The sequence below is a fragment of the Octopus bimaculoides genome, chromosome 10, assembly GCF_046866305.1.
Source record: "Octopus bimaculoides isolate indiv1 chromosome 10, ASM4686630v1, whole genome shotgun sequence".
In the NCBI taxonomy this organism is placed as follows: domain Eukaryota; kingdom Metazoa; phylum Mollusca; class Cephalopoda; order Octopoda; family Octopodidae; genus Octopus; species Octopus bimaculoides.
The window spans coordinates 92667476-92689567 of NC_142937.1; the positions used below are offsets into that span (position 1 = coordinate 92667476).

The window sequence follows — 22092 nt, forward strand, 5'->3', positions numbered from 1 at the left end:
TGTATTAGTTTAACGCTCGGGAAGTGAGAAAGTCTTTTACGTTTCTAGCCTACGCTCTTCCACAAAATGGAACACAGAAATAAACAGGGAGAGAAAATAGAAAAAGGTTTAGTGTCTAGCGAACTATCATGGCGAATGCCGGACAGAGGGGTCACACAGGAGAGCTATACATATACATATATATAAGAAATCACCCATCAGTATTTTTGGAAATTTAATTGTGTAATATCAGAATTTAAATTCATCATATTCCGGACGTCAGCGCGTTATCTTCTTGGATACAGCGTTCATCACGATTTGAATACCTTCGGTCACAGGTCTGCAAAATAATGGTGGGTTAGGACTAAACAATTAAAAAAAAACAGACGTTCATATCGAATGCAGGGGATTCAAGTCAATAAAGAAATCTGTAAATAGTCGTTGGATTTGTCAGAAAAAGCAGCTAAATATCCCTCAAATAATAATCTGCTGCGTTAAAAATGAAAGGACACAGTGGATAATGCAGTCCAAGAGTTATTCCAAAATGGACATGGTGGTCACTATTGGAATCAGGACTGCTGAATTAAAACCAGTTGTCTGCTCAGCTGAAAATGGGTTGGGTTTGCCGTCGGATGGTACTTCGAAGACTGTTAACTCAAAATCTTGAAAATGCAAGATATTAACGACACGTAGATGTGAGAGCAGAGTATTGTTGATCAGGGGTCAGAATGAAAGCCTTCACACAGCACCAGATTATAGCCAAGGAGGAAGCCTCATCAAATACCAGCTAATCAGCTAATAAAGTGTCTTGCTCAAGGACCCAATGCACTACTTGATCCCAGAATTGAACTCTCGACGTAACGGTCGTGAGCCCAGCACGTTAACCCCTAGACCAAATGCCTTCATATAAGCCAGATACATAGGATAATGTAATCCATGGTATACGAAAAGACGATCATGGTTGAAACATCTTGAATCATAAGTTGCTTGGATCACGAATCACTTCGGGTGAAACAGCAGACTGCGATGGACATTTGAGTTTATCAAATGAAAATCGATTATGCATTTACTCTTTTACTCTACTTGTTTCAGTGATTTGACTGCGGCCATGCAGGAGCACCACCTTTAGTCGAGCAAATCGACCCCAGGACTTATTCTTTGGATTCCTAGTACTTATTCTATCGGTCTCTTTTGCCGAACCGCTAATGCTACGGGGACGTAAACACACCAGCATCGGTTGTCAAACGATGTTGGGGGACAAACACAGACACACAAACATACATACACACACATATATATATATACATATATATACGACGGGCTTCTTTCAGTTTCCGTCTACCAAATCCACTCACAAGGCTTTGGTTGGCCCGAGGCTATAGTAGAAGACAGTTGCCCAAGGTGCCACGCAGTGGGACTGAACCCGGAACCATGTGGTTGGTAAGCAAGCTACTTACCACATAGCCACTCCTACGCCTATAATAAATAAATATTAAGAGATTATACGAAAAAGCGCAGTAAAGGAAGCGAAAATATTTTCAAAGGAAATTAATAGAAGTTTGCAGATATGCAAAAACAAGTAAAAAAAGAAAAAATTGTAAGGGAAATAACTAGCTATGACTTAGTTCGAAGGGAGATAACTCCAAATTTTCGTCAAGTTAATTGCAACATTGAGCACATTTGCTGTTTCACTTGTAATAGCTTGAGCTCTGAAAAGTCATTTGATATTCTAAGTGCGATATCTTTTTCGTTTCATTAACGGTGTTGGATGCTGTAGTAAATAAATGTTGGAGGTGGTGGAGGAGTCATGAATAACTTGGGTATGCTTATGTTCTCTTCAAAAAAAAAAAAAAAAACGGACGGATTATAATGGTCCCACAGCAGAAAGCTTTCCAGGCCCCTGTCACAGAATCTGTTATTTTTCGTGTTTCATTTCTCTCCACAAATTTCTATAACGTAACCACCCTCCTTACCATCCGCTCCTCATCCTTCCTCTCCCTGTGGTCAAACCACCTCGGTATCATGGCCGCAACTTCTTGATACAGTATTTCAACTACCGTGTACAATTGACTACGAACTGGTATTTCTTATTCTTGTGAAACAAATGAAAGAATTAAAGAATAAACTAATTCAACGAAAAAAGGTTTAATATTGAGCTTTATTGAAAATACAAAGAAGAGTTACCTAAAGGGAGAGAATAATGTCCATGGATTATGGTCAGGTACATCAAATATATGGAGGACTTGCTATCACATAGATTAACAACTCATAATATAATAATTCTGGTGCCTTAACATTTTCCGTTCATGTTGAACTGAGGGAGATTCTACGCTAGCGGTTCTCAACAGTGACTCCCAGGGCCGCATGTGACTCTCAAGCATCCTTCTAGTGGCTCCCCATAGGCTTCCCTTTATATATATAAGTTTTCTTTTTTAAGTGATTTGTTTTTTATTTTCTTTTGGTGCACCCTCCCAGGACCACCACCACTAAAAAAAATGCGGGTTTTGGATCTGTCCCAGATACTTAAAAGAGTTGAGAACAACTGTTCTACAGTCATTCCACCTGATAGAAATAGCAGCTAAATGTCCATAAAATTAGACCCTAGTATGAAGGAGAAGAAGAAGGAGGTGAATCAGATGGGTTTGATGAGAGGAGCCAAAACTAATTAAAGCAGAGGTGGATGCGACATGAAGAGGATATCACTACATCAATGAGGCTGCTGGCAGCAAGAGCATGGTAAAAACTGATAACTGCTTTTGAAAGACTCACGTGTAGTTCCTTCGTAATTGATAATTTTAATTTTAACTTAAGTAGGAGATAATTATGGAAGTATATTTTATACCCTGCTGGTATACTGGTTATATCCTTTAAAGTATTACATCTTGATGTGCAAATAGACACGACTTTACCTTCAGATATACTCATTAGGTTTTTTTTTTTTTGTTTTTTGTTTTTTTTTGTATTATCTGAAATAATACCCTCATATCTATTAATCCCCAAAACTGAATTAGCTAGTCTCGAAAATGCGTCATTATTTCTTTCTTTTTCTTTTTCTCTGGAAAGTCAAGTAAATTACAAATTTGTAATTGATTCAGTCACCTCCAGTACGTAATCGATATTTATGTTATTGATTCTGTACCAATTGATGACACAAAGTCAACTTCGAGGGAATTAGTACTCAGAATGTCAACAGATAGAACCAAAATACTGCATTGTAGTATTGTATTTTGTCCACCATGGTTTCAGCAACTGAATACATATATATCTCTCATTATATATATATATGTATCTAAAGTCAGAAAATAAAAGGATGTATATAAATAACACAAGATACTATGTTCAATGCACTATAGAATACTTGAAACCACTTATACATACATACATACATATATATGAGAACATTTGGTAAACAAACCGGAATTTGAGAGGCACAGGGTTCGATTCTCTGTAGAAATGCTTTCTGACCACTGTTTCTTCATCTTCTAAAATATTTACCCAGTTTTCTAAGCTGTCTTCACAGCCATCTCACATTCAAGAATTACTTTATTTTCTATAGAATATATATATATATATATATATATATATACACACAATATTCCCGTGGGCTTCAAATGATCACATGGAATACCGTTGACTCTTGGAAGTAATTTGCAGACGTCACAGAGGTTTCAAGAAGAGAAAGAGGAGACAGCAACACTAACACATTACATTCAAAACTGCAGCAGGTCGTTTAATGCGTTAATAATATCACATGTCACTCAGCTGATGAGTCTTCTGATAAAAATGTATTATTTATTATTATCCAGTAAAATTAGTTTCGAGAGTTCTCTCCCATGCAAGACCACCCTTTCCATTCTTTGCTGTCACTGGCTTTTCGTTAGCGCTGTAATTTCTGTGAAACACTTTTGGGTTTACTTGCCTAATGTGTGATTACTTACACCAAATGCACACACGACACAAACATACACAGAGAACGGTAATGGTTTGCTGTGGAGGTGATAAGGTGTTAATGGGCGGTGGTAGTTTTCGCATAAATAGTAAAGAGCTGGTGGTGAACAACGTATATATTATAATGAACTGAAATTAAAACAGAATATCCTGATATAACACGAGCACCTTAGTACAAATAACTGCCGTCGCGCTATACTGCAGCCACAATCACCACCGTAACTACCAACAACAAACGCCGCAAATTAACAACGAATAATCATCAATTACTTTCTTTTTTTTTCGTTCAGGTTTTCTCTCGTCCATTGCGTTACTTCCCTTCGCATGACATTCAGGGCTGATAGCAACGTAGCATTACATTAACCAGATATAAGCTTGCAGTTGAGGACTCACCTCATCGTTTTAACATCTACTTTTCCAAGCATGTAAAGGGTCAAGATTTCCTGCAGCCGAGGCCCTTCCTAGTGCCAACCCTCACCCGTTTCCAAGCAAGAGGTAACATTCCCCATAGCCAGACATGTTTTCATAGAGAAGCGGAAATAAATGGCATTGCCTGTAGGTATGACAGTGATACTTATTCAAATATCGAGCAATGTGAAGACAAGAAGAAACGAATCTATGAGTCCTTACACATACGGTGTTGGCCAAAAGTCACCCGACAGTAAATAAAAATTCCATAGATATTTAATATTCAATTTTATTTATTCATTCTAATAATGAATATTTAATAATTGAATGCTGTGAGTTAAAAATCACCGTTCTTTTAAATAATTTTTTGTTTTAATCTTGGAATTAAATGGTTTGGATTTACTGTCAGGTGACTTTTGGCCAACCCTGTATAAACGACACACCTTTTGCAGTCTCTCTACCAAATCCACTCACAAGGCTTTGGTTGTCCTGGGTCCATAACAGGACACTTCAGGTGTCACACACCTTACACATGGCCAGGTTTCAGATATTTGAGTACAGAATAACTCAAACGGTCTTGAAATTTTTGATGCACTCTGATGGTTTAGGGGGTTTATCAGTAGGAAGTGATGCTACAAAGAGGCACTGAGTGAGTAAGGGAACAAAGAACTAGAGAAATAGGGGGCAACTAATTGGGTAGGATAAATTAGTTGCAGAATAGGGAATTCCCTTCTTTGGAAAATAGGAGAGAATAGTTACTGAGCTAAGGAGTAAACATGAGTTATTCCACCAAGTAGCTGTTGAGCAAAGTGTTGTTAGAATAAGAGTAACTGAATCAGGATGCTGCAGGAATAATATATGGGGGGGGGGGGGGTGAGGTTGTCCACTTCCAGTCTTATGTAAAAAAACTGGTGGTCGTGAGAAAATATTACCTTACTTGGAAATAGGTGAAGGTTGTTGAGAGGAAGGGCATCTGGTCATGGAGAACCTGTCTCAACCATTTCTTTATGACCCCTGCAAGCATGGGAAAGTGGGGGTTAAATAGAGGCCAAAAGAATTTGCAGCTATCAGTGAGCTTGGGTGCCATAGAGTGCAAAGAAAATTTTAGCTTCCAGAGACAGGCCCTTCATGTTGCTATGGTTACTGGCATAACAGTCACCATATTCAGTTTACTGATATTCGAATTCCAAAACAACACACATCTTAGTAATATCAACGACATTTTATTGGGTTTTTCAAATGTTTTTAAAGAGTTTACACTAACAAAAAAAGAAAAAAAAGAATTGAATGACTGTGATGATGGTGGGGGTGTGATAGGGGTGGTGGTGGTGGTGGTGGTGGTGGTGTTATTGGTGAGGTTTGGCACCACAAAACAACACTTACCTGTTACTATCAGTCATTCAATTCTACAAGGAATGTTAGCAAAATTGGAATAGGTTTTCTTGTCATTTTGTTGTTGTTGTTGTTGTTGTTCAGAAATGAAATTGCCACCACCCCAATTATCATCATCATCACCATATATGTTGAAAAAAAAAAAAACTTTAAAAAATATATGTATACAAAAATAATAGCAACAATAAAATATATAAAGTAATGACCAAAATTATATACATGTGTATATATGTGTGTGTATATATATATATATATATATATATATATATATATATAAGAGAGAGATCAAGTGCCAAGGTATGTAGAAGAAAGAACAAATAAGTAAAATATAAAAGGATATGAGCTTGATTACTAATCAGCTTAATTACTAATAATGAGGGTAAATGTTTCTAAAGTTCTCAGGAGCTTTAAACGGGCCATAACAAGACTGTGACATCATATTTACAAAGGTAAGAGAGAAATCCCTTTCTAATTAGGATCCTCATCTATCACAAATAACTTCACCAGAAAACGAATATTGTTTTAAGTGAGATGTAATTAACTGAATTGACCCACCACCACCACCACCACCACCACAACCACACACCAAAATATTATTGGTGATAATGATAATCCTTCTTACTAAAAAAAAAAATAAAAATAAAAAAACCTGAAATTTGGCAGGGAAGGGTTAAGTTGATTACACTGAAACCTCAGTATACAATTTTGGGGGAAGGGGACTAGTCAATTACATCAACCTTCAGTGTTTCACTGGTCCTTAATTTATTGACCCCCAAAAGGATGAAAAGAAAAGACGACCTCAGTGGAATTTGAACTCAGAACGTAGTGGCAGGAAAAATACCGCTAAACATTTTTCCAGCTTGCTGCCTTAATAATGATATTATTAATAATAGTAATAGCTTTAAATTTTTTCTGGGTGAAGGCCAACAATTCTGAGGGGACAAGAGTAAGTCAACATCATCAACCCCAGCATGAGACTGCTACTTTATTTCATCTCCCCTGGAAGAATAAAAAAATAAAACAAAGTTGATCCCAATAGGATTTGAACTCAGAATGTGAAGAGCTGTAACTATATACTGCAAAGTATTTTTGCTGACACTAATGATCCCGTCACACTAATAATAATACAACAATAATTAAAACCACAACAAATAATATAATTCAGAGGGTCAAACACAATTAACAGAAAAAAAAGCTGATTTTAATTAATAATAATTATCATTATTTATAACTTTGGTACAAGGCTGTATATAATTCTGTAGAGAAACAGTGTGGTTGATTGTATCAACCCCAGTATATGAATGGTATTTATTTTATCAATCCTAAAGTGAAGGATTATGAAGTAAATTTCAGCTCACCACAAAAAGTGACGCAACTATATGTAACATATTTTATTTGGTAATACCAATACGTGTAGCATTACCAAATTGTCTGGCACCACCAGTTATCTTTCATTTTTTTCTATTTCAGGATGGGGGTTGCCAGGGTACCAGCATTGTAATCTATTTAGTTCACTTAGTAACTATGATATTCAAATTGTTTGTGTTCACAAAACAGGTTATAAGACCACAAGATGTTGAGAGAAGTTATTATAGTCAATGAAATCAACCCAAGTATTTGATTGGTGCTTTATTCCTTCCATCCCAGAGGGATCAATAACAACAATAATGACAGCAACATTTTTCTTAGAATTATTTTTAAAAGAAAGGAAAAATAGTAATCATTGATACAGTTGATAATGACAATTATAATTATTATTATTATTACTATTATTGTTTTGAATATTTGTCACAAGAGCAGCTTGGGGGAGGTGGGGATGAGTCGATTACATCGACCCCAGTGTTCAACTGGTACTCATTTTATCGAGCCCTGAAAGGATGAAAGGCAAAGTCAACCTCGGCAGAATTTGAACTCAGAACATAGTCACAGACAAAATACCACTAAGCATTTCATCCAGGGTGTTAATTCTGCCTTACAATAATAATAGTTATAATAATAATAAACCTTTCTACTTGAAGGCACAAGGCCTTGGAATTTTAGTGGAAGGGGACTAGTCAATTACATTGACCCCAGTATTTAACTGGTACTTAATTTATCAACCCCGAAAGGATGAAAGGAAAAGTCAACCTCGGCGGAATTTGAACTCAGAAATAGCGACGAGCAAAATACCGCTAAGCATTTTGTCTGGTGTGCTAACGATTCTGCCAGCTCGCCACCTTAACAATAATATTAATAATAATAAGAACAATAACTGAAATTAATACTGTGAATAACAGTTGTAAATATAAATATATCTATTTATATATTTCAGGTTCAACATTATAATTGTGCTTAAAACATCAAGGTTTGTCTTTTTGTTTCATGTTTTCTTTTCCTTCTCTCAACCCCCATCCTGGGTCCACTTCTTCTGTGACACATCAGTTGGTCTTCTTGCCAATCTCAGAGTAAGGTGGTGGTGGTTCGCTAGGACTTGGCATGTACACATTGTGAGGGTTCGCAGGGTTGTAATAGGCACTTGACGCTGCTGCTTCTCGAGCTTTGGCATCTGGGGGAACAGAAAGAAATCAATTCAATAAATCAACATTTCATCAATTCTATAGAACAGGAGTCATAAACCATCAGGCTGCAGACAAGTGCAAGGCCAGGGATCATTTGGGATTAAGCCTCACAGAACAAATACATTTTTTTTTAAATTTAATTTTTATTCTCGGTATTTACTCCTCAACTTTCCTCCTCCATCAAATCCCATGCAACACACCCATCTTTGTCCTCTGAATTTCACATCCAACAAGAAACACATTCACCCAATCCTTCCTTCCCACAGTCTACAATACCAAACAACTGCTCCCGGCCCATGTTCTTTTTAAACAGGCACAACCTCACTAAAACATCAAACACAGAAACCTCTGCAAGCATCATGATTGATGATTGCCACCACCTCTCCAATTCAATAAAACAACATCTACAACAATAACATGGTCAAAGCAACAACAGCCCAAGCTGTGACTGCACCAGCAGCAACAGTGAGTAAAATATAATTTTTGTTTAAATCAATAATTACAAACCTTGAGGTGAACCAGTCGGATACGGGTTCAAATTCGAATCAACCCCTGGGTAGGGAGGGGGTGCTTCTGCCATAAACACCTCAGACGCTGAAGTTAGAAAAAAAGAAGCAAAAGGTTAAAAAAACTAAACATGGGAAAAGATGATGAGAAGGGAGACTATTTGGATAATCATTATATTGGAATGGGTTGGACATGTTTGCAACACCAGATATTTCTGTGTATCAAGGGTGGTGAGCTGGGAGAATCGTTAGCACGCCAGGAGAAATGCTTAGCCATATTTCGTCTGCCGTTCTGTTCTGATTTCAAATTCCACAGAGGTCAACTTTGCCTTTCATTCTTTCGGGATCGATAAATTAAATACCAGTTACGCACTGGGGTCGATGTAATCGACTTAATCCCTTTGTCTGTCCTTGTTTGTCCCCTCTATGTTTAGCCCCTTGTGGGCAATAAATAAATAAATTTTGTGTCCCTTGGTGGAGAAAAGAAGGTGCGAGACAAACAGAGTTATCTTTCTTGCTCAAAAGTTTCAACATAAAAGACTATCAATATTGGCAATCTGCATAAATACTACAGCTCATTCATTATGTACCTCGTCTTCAAAGGTTGACTTTGCCTTTCATCCTTTTGGGGTCGATCAAATAAGTACCAGTTGAGTACTGGGGTCGATCTAACCGACTGCCCCCCCCTCCCCCAAAATTTCGGGCATTGTGCCTACAGGAGAAAAGAAATTATGTACCTCACCTGATAATGAGGGAATGTGAGAAAGAAGAAAAACTTCTTTGCTTTATAAATCAACCAATTATGATTCCATTTCTTCCACTTAGGCACATTTAATGTAGCAAAAGCTCAGGCATCAATTGATGATGGCCACAGGCATGTAAAATTTTGGAAAGTTTAATTCATGTCTGCCATTCCATAACAAAACATCAATTGATGATGTTTACCATTTAAGAGTTAATGGTTAAAAACTGCAACATGTCCATGAATGACCATGAACACTGCCCTCCCTCTTGTGAAGAAATTAAGGAAAATTAAAATATATTAAGGTCTGAACTTGATAGTCCAGTTTCTTAAAGTCACTATATGGTCAGTAATTAATCAAACAGCCACCAAGTGGTCATTAGTATAGTACCTTAATGGCACAGCTACCATGTGGTCAGCCATACCTTAACTTTACAGAGTCATGTAGTTAGTCACATGGTACCTTGACATCATAGCCATTGCACATGGATTGCTGTGAATTTAGAAATCAAATGAATTTAAAAATACAGGAAAGAGAAAAGGCCAAGACAATATTACCTGGTGGTGCATTTGGGAATGTTTGATATGGCACCCAGCCATAGTTATAAGCTGTGTAGGCAGGCGGAGCAGGCTGATAAAATGGTCCCTGGGGAGGAGTGTAAGGTGGAGGCTGTGGCATTTGATACCGGGATGCTGAAATAAATGTAGGAAATAGAATAAAGAGATTAGTTAGTTTTTATAGCCCACCCACTGTCAACACTGACTACACCCCAGGGTGGGATGTAGTTATTTCCTGTAGCAATTCCCACTAAGATACATACAGCAAAGAGATTTCCTTGACACTGCTTTGGCTTCAGGTCTTTCACAGGATTTGAACTTGGTGTTCCAAGCTAACAGATTATGTGTTCAATTGATACAGTCCCCACTGCCCCTGTTTGTGTACGACTTCATAATAGCTGTTGAAAGCCAGGGGGACTACATACAGCAGTGAACAACCTCAAATAACTATTCACTTTCTCAGTCAGTGAGGTTTGAAAGATCATCGTTTCATAGCCCACCAGGGGGAGTTTCAAATGACACACACAGGAAAAAAAAAACAGCACATGCAAACAGACAGACCCTCAGGACAAGCAAACTGACAAATGCCCCAGTGCATGCAAACAAACAGACCCCCTAGTGCATGTAAATAGACAGAACCCAAAAGCATGCAAACAGACAGACCACCACCCCCACCCACCGGCCATGCATATATAGACTGATTACATGTATAGGCTCAGCAACATAGTTTAGCCCAGGGTAAGTAGACGCACGAGTGAAAGAACTGTACAATCAACAAAGCAGATTTAGAAAGAAGGGCTGAGATAAGCAGCAGCAACAGCGACCGAGACATCTCAATGCAGCACCAAGAATCTTTGTTCCTCTTTAACTTGGTAAATCCTCAATTCCATGTTGTGGATCTCTGCTAATAACATCAATTAAACAGAGAGGCTTTCGTTCTGTTAAAGTGCAGAAGTCTCCAAAATATAAAATCTGTTCTTTTCTTTGGTTTTGTGCTGATGTCATGAGATGTTCTGAGACCTCGTCAGAAGCTTGATGTACGTACTATCAAGGTGATCTTGAACCTCCGTCTTCAGAATCCAAGCTTCAACACACACACACACACACACACACACAGCTCTCTAGCCTTGACTGTGATTTTACCCTCACAGCTCATCAATTGTGTGATGCACAACACTGGTTGATATCCTTGAAAATGCTGCAGCTAAAAATCAGTCAGTTCCTTACTGTAAAAGATTGAATAGAAGGACCATCAATGAAAATGAAAGCCACCTGTCAATTTATTCCAACGACAGCTCACAGCTGAGAAAGGCAATTAACCTCAGGTACCTTGAGTCATTATGTTGATGACAATAAAAAGACTATCTTACTCAGAAGAGTCACTTTGCTAACAGTAAACACACACAGGACTGAAGCAGACCTGATGTAGCTGAGGGTGTGTCATTGATGAGATCATGAACAATGATGAAAGGACTTTGACAAACCTAACTGACTGATTGATTGATTAACTCAACAATTAATCAAACAACCAATTAGTTAATTGGTTAAATAGTGAACCAACTGACAAATGAATAAGAAAGAAGTGAAACGGAACCAGTGCATGTTTTCTGTTAGTATAATGATTCTCTTGAGAGACAACAGAACATTTTAACTGAAAATAATTACCAAGTTTTCCAGCCTGTAGCATAGCTTGTCCAAATTCGATAGCACCACCTTTGTTGAAGCAAAGTTTGAATGTGGCATGTCCAGACCATTTACCTTTTAGAAGAGGAAAAAACAGGGGAAAAAAAAAAAGAAAAACAAATAAACCTGATTAGTGATTGTTTAATTAGTTACATAAAAAAAATACATTCTGACCTTTAGATTATGCAAATTTAAGTTGAAAATGGATTTAATAATTTAACATTTCTTCTTTTACTCCTTTCAGTCTTTTGACTGCAGCCATTTTGGGGCACCACTTTGAAGGGGTTTAGTCAAAACAAATCGACCCCAGTGTGCATTTTTTTAAAAGTTTACCACTTATTCAATCAGTATTCTTTGCTGAACCACTAAGTTACAGAGACTGTTTTGATAATCTCCAAGAAGGTGTAAAATAAAGAGATCAGCCATATTCCAGTTTATGTTTACAATTTTAACTCCTGGAAAACACATTAACCATCACTAAACTACCATCACTAGTGACTATCCTTACAAGCCATCAATAACCTACTAACTCAAGGCACTGTCCTTACTAATTCTAGTGATTATATCCTTACACACCATCAATAACCCACCAATTCCAGATCCTCGCATACCATCACTTAATGCCCTTGCTACCACTCCATTGATGATCAAAGAAAGGTGGTAATATACCGTTCAGACCATCTGAATTAATGGCTGTTTAGGAAGAACTTCAAATACATAAATAATAGACAGATAAGGAGTTATTCCTTTTTTGGATCAGGATTGATTAAGAACTAAACACCAATTCTCTCGTGCACACACACACACACACACAGACACAGAGGGAAAAAAGATTTACCTCCTTGTTCAGCAAAAACGGTCCCTTTTATGTAATTGGCTGAAAATACAGGTTGTTCAAGTTCAACCTGCCTCATGGTAAAAAACGGCATACTGAATGAAAGAAGGTCATCTTTCTGGGAATTGTTGAGGAAAATAACCTAAAAATGAAGAAACAAAGACAAGTAAATAGCTGTGTCATTACATAACACCAGGTTGAGGAGAAAGTTCATGCACCGTGTTAAAAGAATGATTTTTCATGCAAGAATCTATTCAAAACCAACATCAACTGTTCTTCAAAATAAAGACCATCATTTTCCACGACTTTCTGCCAATGATCTGCAAGCTTTCGGATTTGGTCAAAGTACCAATCCATTGGCTTTGAATCGAAAAATTCTTGACAGGTCTCTTCAACTTCATCGAATGACTCAAATCAGCAACCTTTCATAAAGTGCTGCATTGATCGAAAGAGGCCGTAGTCAGATGGAGCAACGTCTGGAATATAGGCTAGATGCAGCTGAACTTCCACACCATCCAATCTTGTTGCTGATCTTTCTGGCGGTAAACGGGATTTTTCTCCTTTCAACATATTTAAAAAATCATTTTGCTAAATTAAGTCATCTTTTCCCCAGCCATTTTAAAGCCAATTTAACTAGCTTCTTTCTTGCTATCAATGCTGAGTATGTTGAAAAAAAACAAAAACAAAACAAGTGCTTGCATGCTATCTTAATTATTGCAGTTATCCAAACCACCACAACCACCCATTCAGGCTCTTTTCGTTCCAAGTTCAAACCCTGTGGGGGCAATCTTTGTCTTTCATTCTTTCAGAGTAGATAAAATGAATTGAACTCAATACAATCAACTGCACAATACCTTCTCTAAACAGTTTGGCCGAGTGCCAATTTTACAAATTAATATTAATGTAGTTATGGCTGCATCGTTAAGAAGCTTGCTTCCCGACTTCATGCTTTTCAGTTCACTCCCACTTTGAGCCACTTCTTCACTACAGTTTCCACTTCCTAGTCACTGGAATAATGTTTGCCTCTCAGACCCTCTTTCATGGGGCCGAAGAGATGATTGTCCAGTGATGAGGAAGTGAAAACTGTAGTGAAGAAGTGGCTCAAAGAACAGTTAACAGAATTTTACGGGACAGGGATACATGCTCTCATTCGAAGGTGGAACATTGCTATTGAGAGAAACGGTGACTATGTTGAGAAGTAGGGATGTGATCCACAGAGGACCAGCTTCATTTTGATGTATGTTACATGTTGTGTTGGTAATTATACCTGTCCTAAACAAAATGGCATTACTTTGTGACTCACCCTCGTAGTTTTTATAAAAGATATAAAAGTGAACACAAAACTTTCAGTCTCATCAATGAATCTGTTTTTTTCTCCCCTAAAATTGGTGTCTAGAAAGTCTACAACCAAGCTGGAGCACCACTTTCCAAGTTTTTCATTTGAATGTATCAGTTTGATGCTCATTTTATCAATCACTGTTTATTAAATACTTCGATTTTTTTGACAAAGATGAGAAGTACTTCGTCATGCCACTAAACACACACAAATAATGACCTTCATCCGTTTCCTGTCTACTGGCTGAAACCAGTTCTGGCTGAGTACAAATGTCTTGTTTGCATAAGCTTTGAATTAAAATCTTCCACCAAACCTTGTCAGCATTGAAGAAATGACATACGATGTCTGTCAATGGGTTTGAATGTGATAAAGCCCATCATAAAAAAAAGAAAGGAGAGAGATGGACAAACAAACCCAAACAGGCAGACAGACAGAGCAATCAGGGCTCTATGTGCTTCCATCTTCACATCGTTGCCATTTTAGAATCAGACCAACTGGAAACCATAGGAGGAATCTATCAGTACAGATACAAACACACGCAAGTCTGGAGTCACTGCTGATGGCAATGAGTATCCTACACAGAAGAATAAGAAAAGCAAGAATTTCTAAGAGATAACTTACCCTGTGAGTGGTAAGGTAGATTCTACCCTTTTTACTGCCTTTTGGTAGGTTACCCCCTTCAAGTGTTCCCTGCACACCATCACAGTAGATTAAGATCCTGGAAAATAAATACACAGATTAAATAACATGTTAAACACTACAGATATGCAAATTAGCAGCGCCTGTTCTCTGTAGCTAATAGATTTGATGTGAATATAATCAGAATGGCAGAGCTTTCCTCAAGGTGTGGGCACAGGTGCCAATGGCTTTTGTGAACCACCTCATGCAGTCCATATACCGATGGTGTATGGCTGTTTTGAACACCCAGTGAGGGCATACACAGTATTGAACATGTGACGCTCTACAATCTCGATGTGCTGAATCTGCCCACTACCAGAATACATGACAACGACCCATAGACTTTGGCCAAAGTGCATGCAAGAAATTGACTATCAGATTTATCAAAATTTATCTCTGACATAATGAAATTAAAACATATTTGACAGTCAAACATCTCACATTTCGTTTGCAGTTCAGTGTATATATATCATGGTTTTAACATCCACTTTTCTATGCTTGCATAGGTTGAATGGGATTTGTTGAGACATATTTTCCGTGGCTGGATGCTCTCTCTGTTGCCAACGCTCACCTGTTTCCAAGCAAAATAATATTTCCCCATGGCCAGATAGGTTTCCTTTGTGGAATACTGGGAACAAAGGACACTTCTATGATGATTATACTCATTTACAACTATCAGACAATTCTTTCTACTAAAGGAACAAGGCCTGAAATATTTTTGGCAGTGAGGTTGACTTAATGGTACTTAATTTATCAATCCCGAAAGGATGAAAGGCAAAGTCGACCTTGGTTGAATTTGAACTCAGAACTGCCAAGCATTTCACCCGGCATGCTAATGATTCTGCCAGCTCACCGGAGACACATACGCACAAATACATACAAGGGGCTTCTTTCAGTTTCCATTTATCAAATCCATTCACAAGGCTTTGGTTGGCCCAAGGCTATATAAGACACTTGCTAAAGGTGTTCCACTGTGGACCTGAACCCCAAACCATGTGGGTGTATAAGTACATACCTCCCACCAAATGGCTAAATATGCATGGCATCACCTCATAGATAGTGGCATTGTTAACATCTGCCATGAAATTCGGTCTGCCCGTTGCGTAAACTATGTCAGCATACAAACATGATGCTTGTTTACATCTACCCCCAAAACATGTCCGGCCACTGAGAAGGCTGACGTTTAAAAGATGAGTGAGGGGAAAAGAGTAGCTTGTATGAAAATGAGTGTCAGCAACAAGAAGGGCAGCCAGCAGTAGAAAGAATGCTTCTAGAAACCATGTGTGACCCCTGTGAGGACGGAATAGTGGATGTTAAAATGATGATGGTGATGTTACCAACATGCAAAGCCTAACATTTTCTGCAACACCTCAACGTGAGTTGTGCTAATAATTAAGTGAACAGATTTGGAAGATGGAGAAATTATTTTTATTTGAATTTTTAAGGCAGAAGACAGCAGAATTATTAGAGCAATTGGCAAAATAAATACAAGAGGAATATGTTGCAGAGAAAATGGATCTGCTTCAAAATTAGTTTTGTGATTAGTGAGAAGAAACACATATTTAATTCTTTCCAAACCAAAATAAAATCTTGAAAAAATAAAAAATTATTTTGCATATCTGTAAATTTTCTGTTTTTCTTCAGTAATGATTTTAAAATAATTTTTTATTCTCTGAAGAGGTTTTTTTTTTTTTCAATTTTGTTTTTATTTGTTATCCTTAGCTTTTTTTAAATTATTTCTCTCAAATGCTACCGTTTGATGTGATGAGAGAGAAGTTGGTATTTAAAGTTTGATCATTGACTTCTTTCGCTTGAAATCTCAAATTTGCTGATTTCTCACATTCCAGCCCCCTCCCTTCCCTTTTACATACGAATATTTCCTTCTCCAAAACATAAATGTCTGCCACTCAACACCATATTTTCTGAAGGTGTTTCAATGTGCACACACACACTGCATCAAAAAGCTGTAAATACCAAGCTGTCAGTAGAGGGGAAGTTACAGACAAGAGACTATCACCCTATCCAGGGAGAGAATTTCACTATAAATCACCAACAAGATATCAGCATCAACCTTTTAAAGCTGTGTTCTTTGTGCATTAAATACAATAAAATAAGCACAGGCATGGCTTGCAGTCGAGTACTTCAGAGTCAACAAGAGACATGGGTAGAGAGGAGCATTTCAGAGTCAACAAGAGACATGGGTAGAGAGGAGCATTCTATGGAGCGAAAACCTGGTCAATGATGAAAGAAGTTCAAAACTGCTTTGGTGGTTTGACATTGCTCCTCGATGCAGGATAGGCTCTACTGATTACAGCCATCAGGCTGAACACCAGGCCATATTACAGGTTATATTTTGGAGACTTCTACATTCTAACAGAAGATGACGGTCACTCAACTTCAAAGACGTGACATGCAGAGACACACGGCATGAAACTGAGGACTTTCCAAAGCTACCTGATGCAGTGTGACAGTGAAAACACATCTCAAAGAAATAATTCTGTACAAAGAAAGGGGCCTTTACATGGAGACTTAACTTGCTAGAATATAGAGGCAAATCTTTCTCAAATACTCTAAGACTTACTGCCTTAAAAAAAAGATGGTCATAGGCAGAGGAGTGGCTGTGTGGTAAGTAACTTGCTTACCAACCACATGGTCCCAGGTTCAATCCCACTGTATGACACCTTGGGCAAGTGTCTTCTAATATAGCCTCGGGCCAACCAAAGCCTTGTGAGTGGATTTGGTAGACAGAAACTGAAAGAAGTCCATCATGTGTGTGTGTGTGTGTGTGTGTGTGTGTGTGTGTGTGTGTGTGTGTGTGTATATATATATATATATATATATAGGTGTGGCCCTATGGTAAGAGGCTTGCTTACCAACCACATGGTTCCAGGTTCAGTCCCACTGCATGGCACCTTCAGTCAATATTGTGATGATGTTCATTTTGTTTGATGTTGTTGTTTTTTATACAGCATGTCTATCTAGAGATTTTCTCTCAGGCAACAATCACACCAGTCTTTCCATGGTGTGAATAAATTTATTATAATACACAGATGGTTATTTTAAACATTCCTCAGTTTATTGAATAAAACACTTATTTCCTGTGATTAAACATATTGCAAAGTTGAGAGAAAACTGAAATCTGCTTGGTTTGTTCCTTCACAGCAGGTCAATGACAAGAAAATGCCCACAAACAGGAATCAAATCCGTGACACATAGACTTCAGAGTCAATTGTTTGTTATTCGACTACACTCCTCTACTGACCGAAAAATTGTAGTGAAACAAGGGAATTGTTGATAAGATGTCGTCAGAATGAGGTCAGATTTCAGTTTAACCAGTTAAAATTAATAATAATTTTACTCTAAACTCATTAACAAGGCTGATTAAATCATTTACTTTGGATAACATCTGTATCCAGTGGAATAAATAAAACGATGTGGTTTCACGGTTTTTATATTCACAGTTCATACCCTACCAAGATCAACTTTCATTTCAGCCTTACTCGATCGGGTAATCAAGTACTTGTGAAGTACAAGTGTTAATACAATTGGTTGTTCTACCCACTAAAAATGTTCGGCCTTGCACTGCAAGGATTTCATCACTGTTCTATTTATTTGTCTCACATGATAAGTCTACTTCGTTCCAAGTACGTAAAATGGCCAATAAAAAAATCAATGAGTGATAATAATTGATAATAAAGTGATAAGTTTCCATACTTATCAGAAACCACTCGTTTGATATACAAACTTACTGCTATGTAAAAAGAAATGAAGCAATTTTCTTTCTCAAGTGAGATCACATGCAGACAGATAACGTGATTTTTTCCGTCGAATACTGAAAAGGAGGAATTTGGCAGATATGTAAACAAAACGGAGAGAACCACATACAAAAGACATACTGGTATTCCCAACGGTCTACAATAATTCTAAAATACGGTGCTGTATTAGTGTTTTGAAAATATACTATAAAATGGCAATTAAGTCAGCTTAGTTAAGAGTTAATAATCACAGGTTCCCTTATTGGCTTATAAAGTATTATTTACATTATATATATGGAATCTCTCCGAATGCCAACACAAATTCTAAGATGTGTTGTTGGTATGATTACGAAATATACCATAAAACGGCAATCGGTTGAATTAAGCTTAACCCATGAAACGCTGGAATTTGCCCTTACATAGCATGGACAGCAGGGCACATTTTATGAAAATGAGACTACCAGGTACACATAAAACACATCATCTGCAAAGTCATTAGTTGAACTATTAGTCCATTTGCAGTCTGGTGGGGTATCGGAGCGTTTGAACGACATTAGACCCCAATAAACGCCCATAAATTAAATGCATCTATCTGGGCCGCGATAGTGACCTGTCGACCTGCGCCTGGCGGCCACGATCGTGGTCCTTCGCGCTTAATGTGTTAATGGTGACTTTTGTAAAATGACGACTTCTATGTAAATCGGATGAATGTAACATGTTTCTAGGTAGTCCCTTTTGCTTTCTACAAAAGATTGGTGTATAGCTACATATCACCTAAAATGTTCAAATTAAAATCTGGAAACTGAACGAAAAACCATTTTAAAGATAGTCGGGTCTATTCCAAACTATGAATGTCACATAAATGTCACGTCTAGAGAAACGACACCAGATGGACTTTTGTCAGCAATTTTACGTACTTATACCGAAAAAAATCACTCACGAACTGTCCACACGTTTTCACCAATGGCTCAAGAGAACAGTATGAACTTATGGAATCTTACAGTGTGTGTGTGTACATATACACCTTCAAGGATTTTAATCGATAACAGGGATTTCTGTATTGTCATACACACACACGTGTGTGTGTGTGTTTTGCAATACCAAAGTTTGAAAAGTGCTGACACACGAAACTCCCCGCCCGAGAGTCACTCTCGTGCTTCTGCCAAATATTAATATATACATATACTTATATGTAATATTTTGGGCTAAAGAATATACATACACACACACACACTAACGGTGTATATTTGTAATATAACACACACTTCTCATGTATAATACATACACCTCACTGTTGTGTGTGTGTGTGTGTGTGTGTGTGTCGGTGTGTATGTATTACAGATCAATATTTGTGTCGTATTTGTTTCTAGAAGTTTCCGTTTGTGTCTACGTATTTCTCTTAGATTATTTGTTGATGTTTTCTATAAGAGGAATGGGTGGAAAAATACTTTTCGTACAACCATTCTATTTCAAGTTTTCTATTTTTGCTTTTAATCAATTACATAACCTCAGTACTTTCTTCAATCTGTCACTTATTTCATCGCATTCTATCGAACGGCTCTGCTAAGAATTTCTATTATAATTCAATACTATTTATCATCGTATATGCTGTTCCATGTATTAAACATATAACGAAAGTGTCCAGGTTTCGTTTCGTCAATACAAGAAAGCCATGTTACTTTTTGTACATTTTTCGTGTGTGTTGATTTCATTTTTAATTACGCTTCTCCAGCCAAGAGATACACACACATTATATATATATATATATATATATATATATATATATATATATATATTATATATATATATATATATAATTACACGCATACATAAGTGTGTGTGTGTGTGTGTGTTTACTAGTATGGTTTTTGATGCTTTAGGAAATTTCATCTTTTCTTAAATCCTGTTACATCATTACATTTCTTTTAATGCTGTTAGTAATTAAATACTTAAGTGATCTAAATTATTTTTCACTTTCCGTAATAGACGTATTTTTAAAACGAAAACACCTTTTTTTTTTTTTAACCTTAAAATAAAAATAAACAAATAACTGAAGTAAACACTGTTTTTGTTTCCGTTTCGTTATTTCATGTAAGCTATCATGATGTTAAAAACATTCACCCATTTATTGGGAACTCACGTCCTGAGTATTCAAAATTACACACATTATATATATATATATATATATATATATATATATATATATAGGTTAATATAAAGGCCGACTCCCGTTAACGAAAACAAAAGAAAAGGCCACACTGGACTCCTTTCAGTTCCCATCAACGAAATCCACCCCCAAGCCATTCGTCTGGCCGGGAATATAGAAAACACTTGCCCAAGGTACCACGTAGTGGGGGGGGGGACTCGACGGAAGGCCACATGTTTGGGTAACAAGCTTCTTAACCACACAACCATACCTGTGTCTAATATACACGCATTCATACGTGGTATGTATGTGTACACACGGCGAAGTAGGTTACCTGTAAATTGTCTGTGTTCATTCATATCATAACCATAGACAAACTTCAAATAAACCTCGATCGTTTGACAAAAAGTCAACAAATATTACAAAGGAATTAGGCAGACATAAACAGAAACTTCTAGAAAAACAAACACGCCACAAATATTGCCCCCCCCCCAACTCATACATACATACACATTATATATATTTATATATATAATCAGTGAGGTATGAATATTGTGCATACCAAGCAATGTTTGTATATTATTAGCATGTCAGAAGTATATATATTACATTATAAATTTTATCAGAGGTATATAAATATATGACATATATATTATAAATATATTATATGTATATAACGTGTATTTAATTCGATTTACTAACCTTTCTCCTGTGTAGATCAACACACCATAATTACAATGTGCTGTGTTCAGAGACATTGCTGCATAACACAACCTTCGATCAACAAGAGATTTGCTATATATTTATATAAATATGGATGTATATATGTATGAAACACACCCAGAAATACTTGCGCTTGCGTCAGTGTGTCTGTGTGTATCACAATATGTGAGTGAGTGTGTGTGTAATGCCAATGACGCAGTTACAGCTGTTCACGTGATCTGTCTCATGTGGCTCAAACACAACTCAACTGTTTATTACACTAACTCTTGATTATTAACTAATTGAGCACACACACACACACATATATATATATACATATATATATATAAATATATGTATGTATGTGTGTATATATATATATATATATATATATATATATATATATATATATATATATGTGTGTGTGTGTGTGTGTGTGTGTGTATACACACACACACACACACACACATAAAATGATAAATAAGGATTCATTATTCACACACGCATACATACATATATATATATATATATAAACATGTATTTATTACACCTGAAATGGAGCAAATGACAATTATTTTGAAAAAAGCATTAAAAATATCTTCACTTCAAATGTAATTCTGAAGCAAAATAGTAGAGTTACCTCCCTTCTTTCACACACACACACACACACACACACACATATGCACTCTCTCTCCCTCTCTCTATGTATCTCTCTTTCACTGCTCTTCCCAGTTTTAATTCACTCATATCTCATCTTCTTTCGTCTTTCTTCTTCTCACTCTCCTCCTTCAAGTTCCTATCTCGTGTCTTTTACTGATTTAATTCTCATTTCTTACTCATCTTTTAACCCAGTCTTTCCTTCTCTT

The 22092-nt window shown here is 37.0% G+C and overlaps 1 protein-coding gene across 1 annotated transcript; it reads right to left on the reverse strand.

The window, feature by feature from the left end:
• Nucleotides 1-6906: 6906 nt before the first annotated feature.
• LOC106882092 (WW domain-binding protein 2) lies at nucleotides 6907-21424 on the reverse strand. Its single transcript, XM_014932650.3, has 7 exons — nucleotides 21227-21424; nucleotides 14567-14663; nucleotides 12613-12751; nucleotides 11757-11849; nucleotides 10092-10226; nucleotides 8793-8879; nucleotides 6907-8272 (listed from the first exon to the last, which is right to left on the reverse strand). The coding sequence occupies exons 1-7, from the start codon at nucleotides 21280-21282 to the stop codon at nucleotides 8145-8147; spliced, it is 735 nt and encodes a 244-aa protein (XP_014788136.1). The 5' UTR covers nucleotides 21283-21424; the 3' UTR covers nucleotides 6907-8144.
• Nucleotides 21425-22092: the final 668 nt, after the last annotated feature.

What these genes read in the sequence shown, in the direction of transcription:
- LOC106882092 (XM_014932650.3), bottom strand. Translation starts at nt 21,282, where the DNA reads ATGTCTCTGAACACAGCACATTGTAATTATGGTGTGTTGATCTACACA. An exon ending in TCTACCTTACCACTCACAGG is followed by an intron (nt 12,752 to 14,566) that starts GTAAGTTATCTC and finishes CTTCATTTTTAG; the next exon opens with GTTATTTTCCTCAACAATTC. An exon ending in GCTACAGGCTGGAAAACTTG is followed by an intron (nt 10,227 to 11,756) that starts GTAATTATTTTC and finishes CATTTATTTCAG; the next exon opens with CATCCCGGTATCAAATGCCA.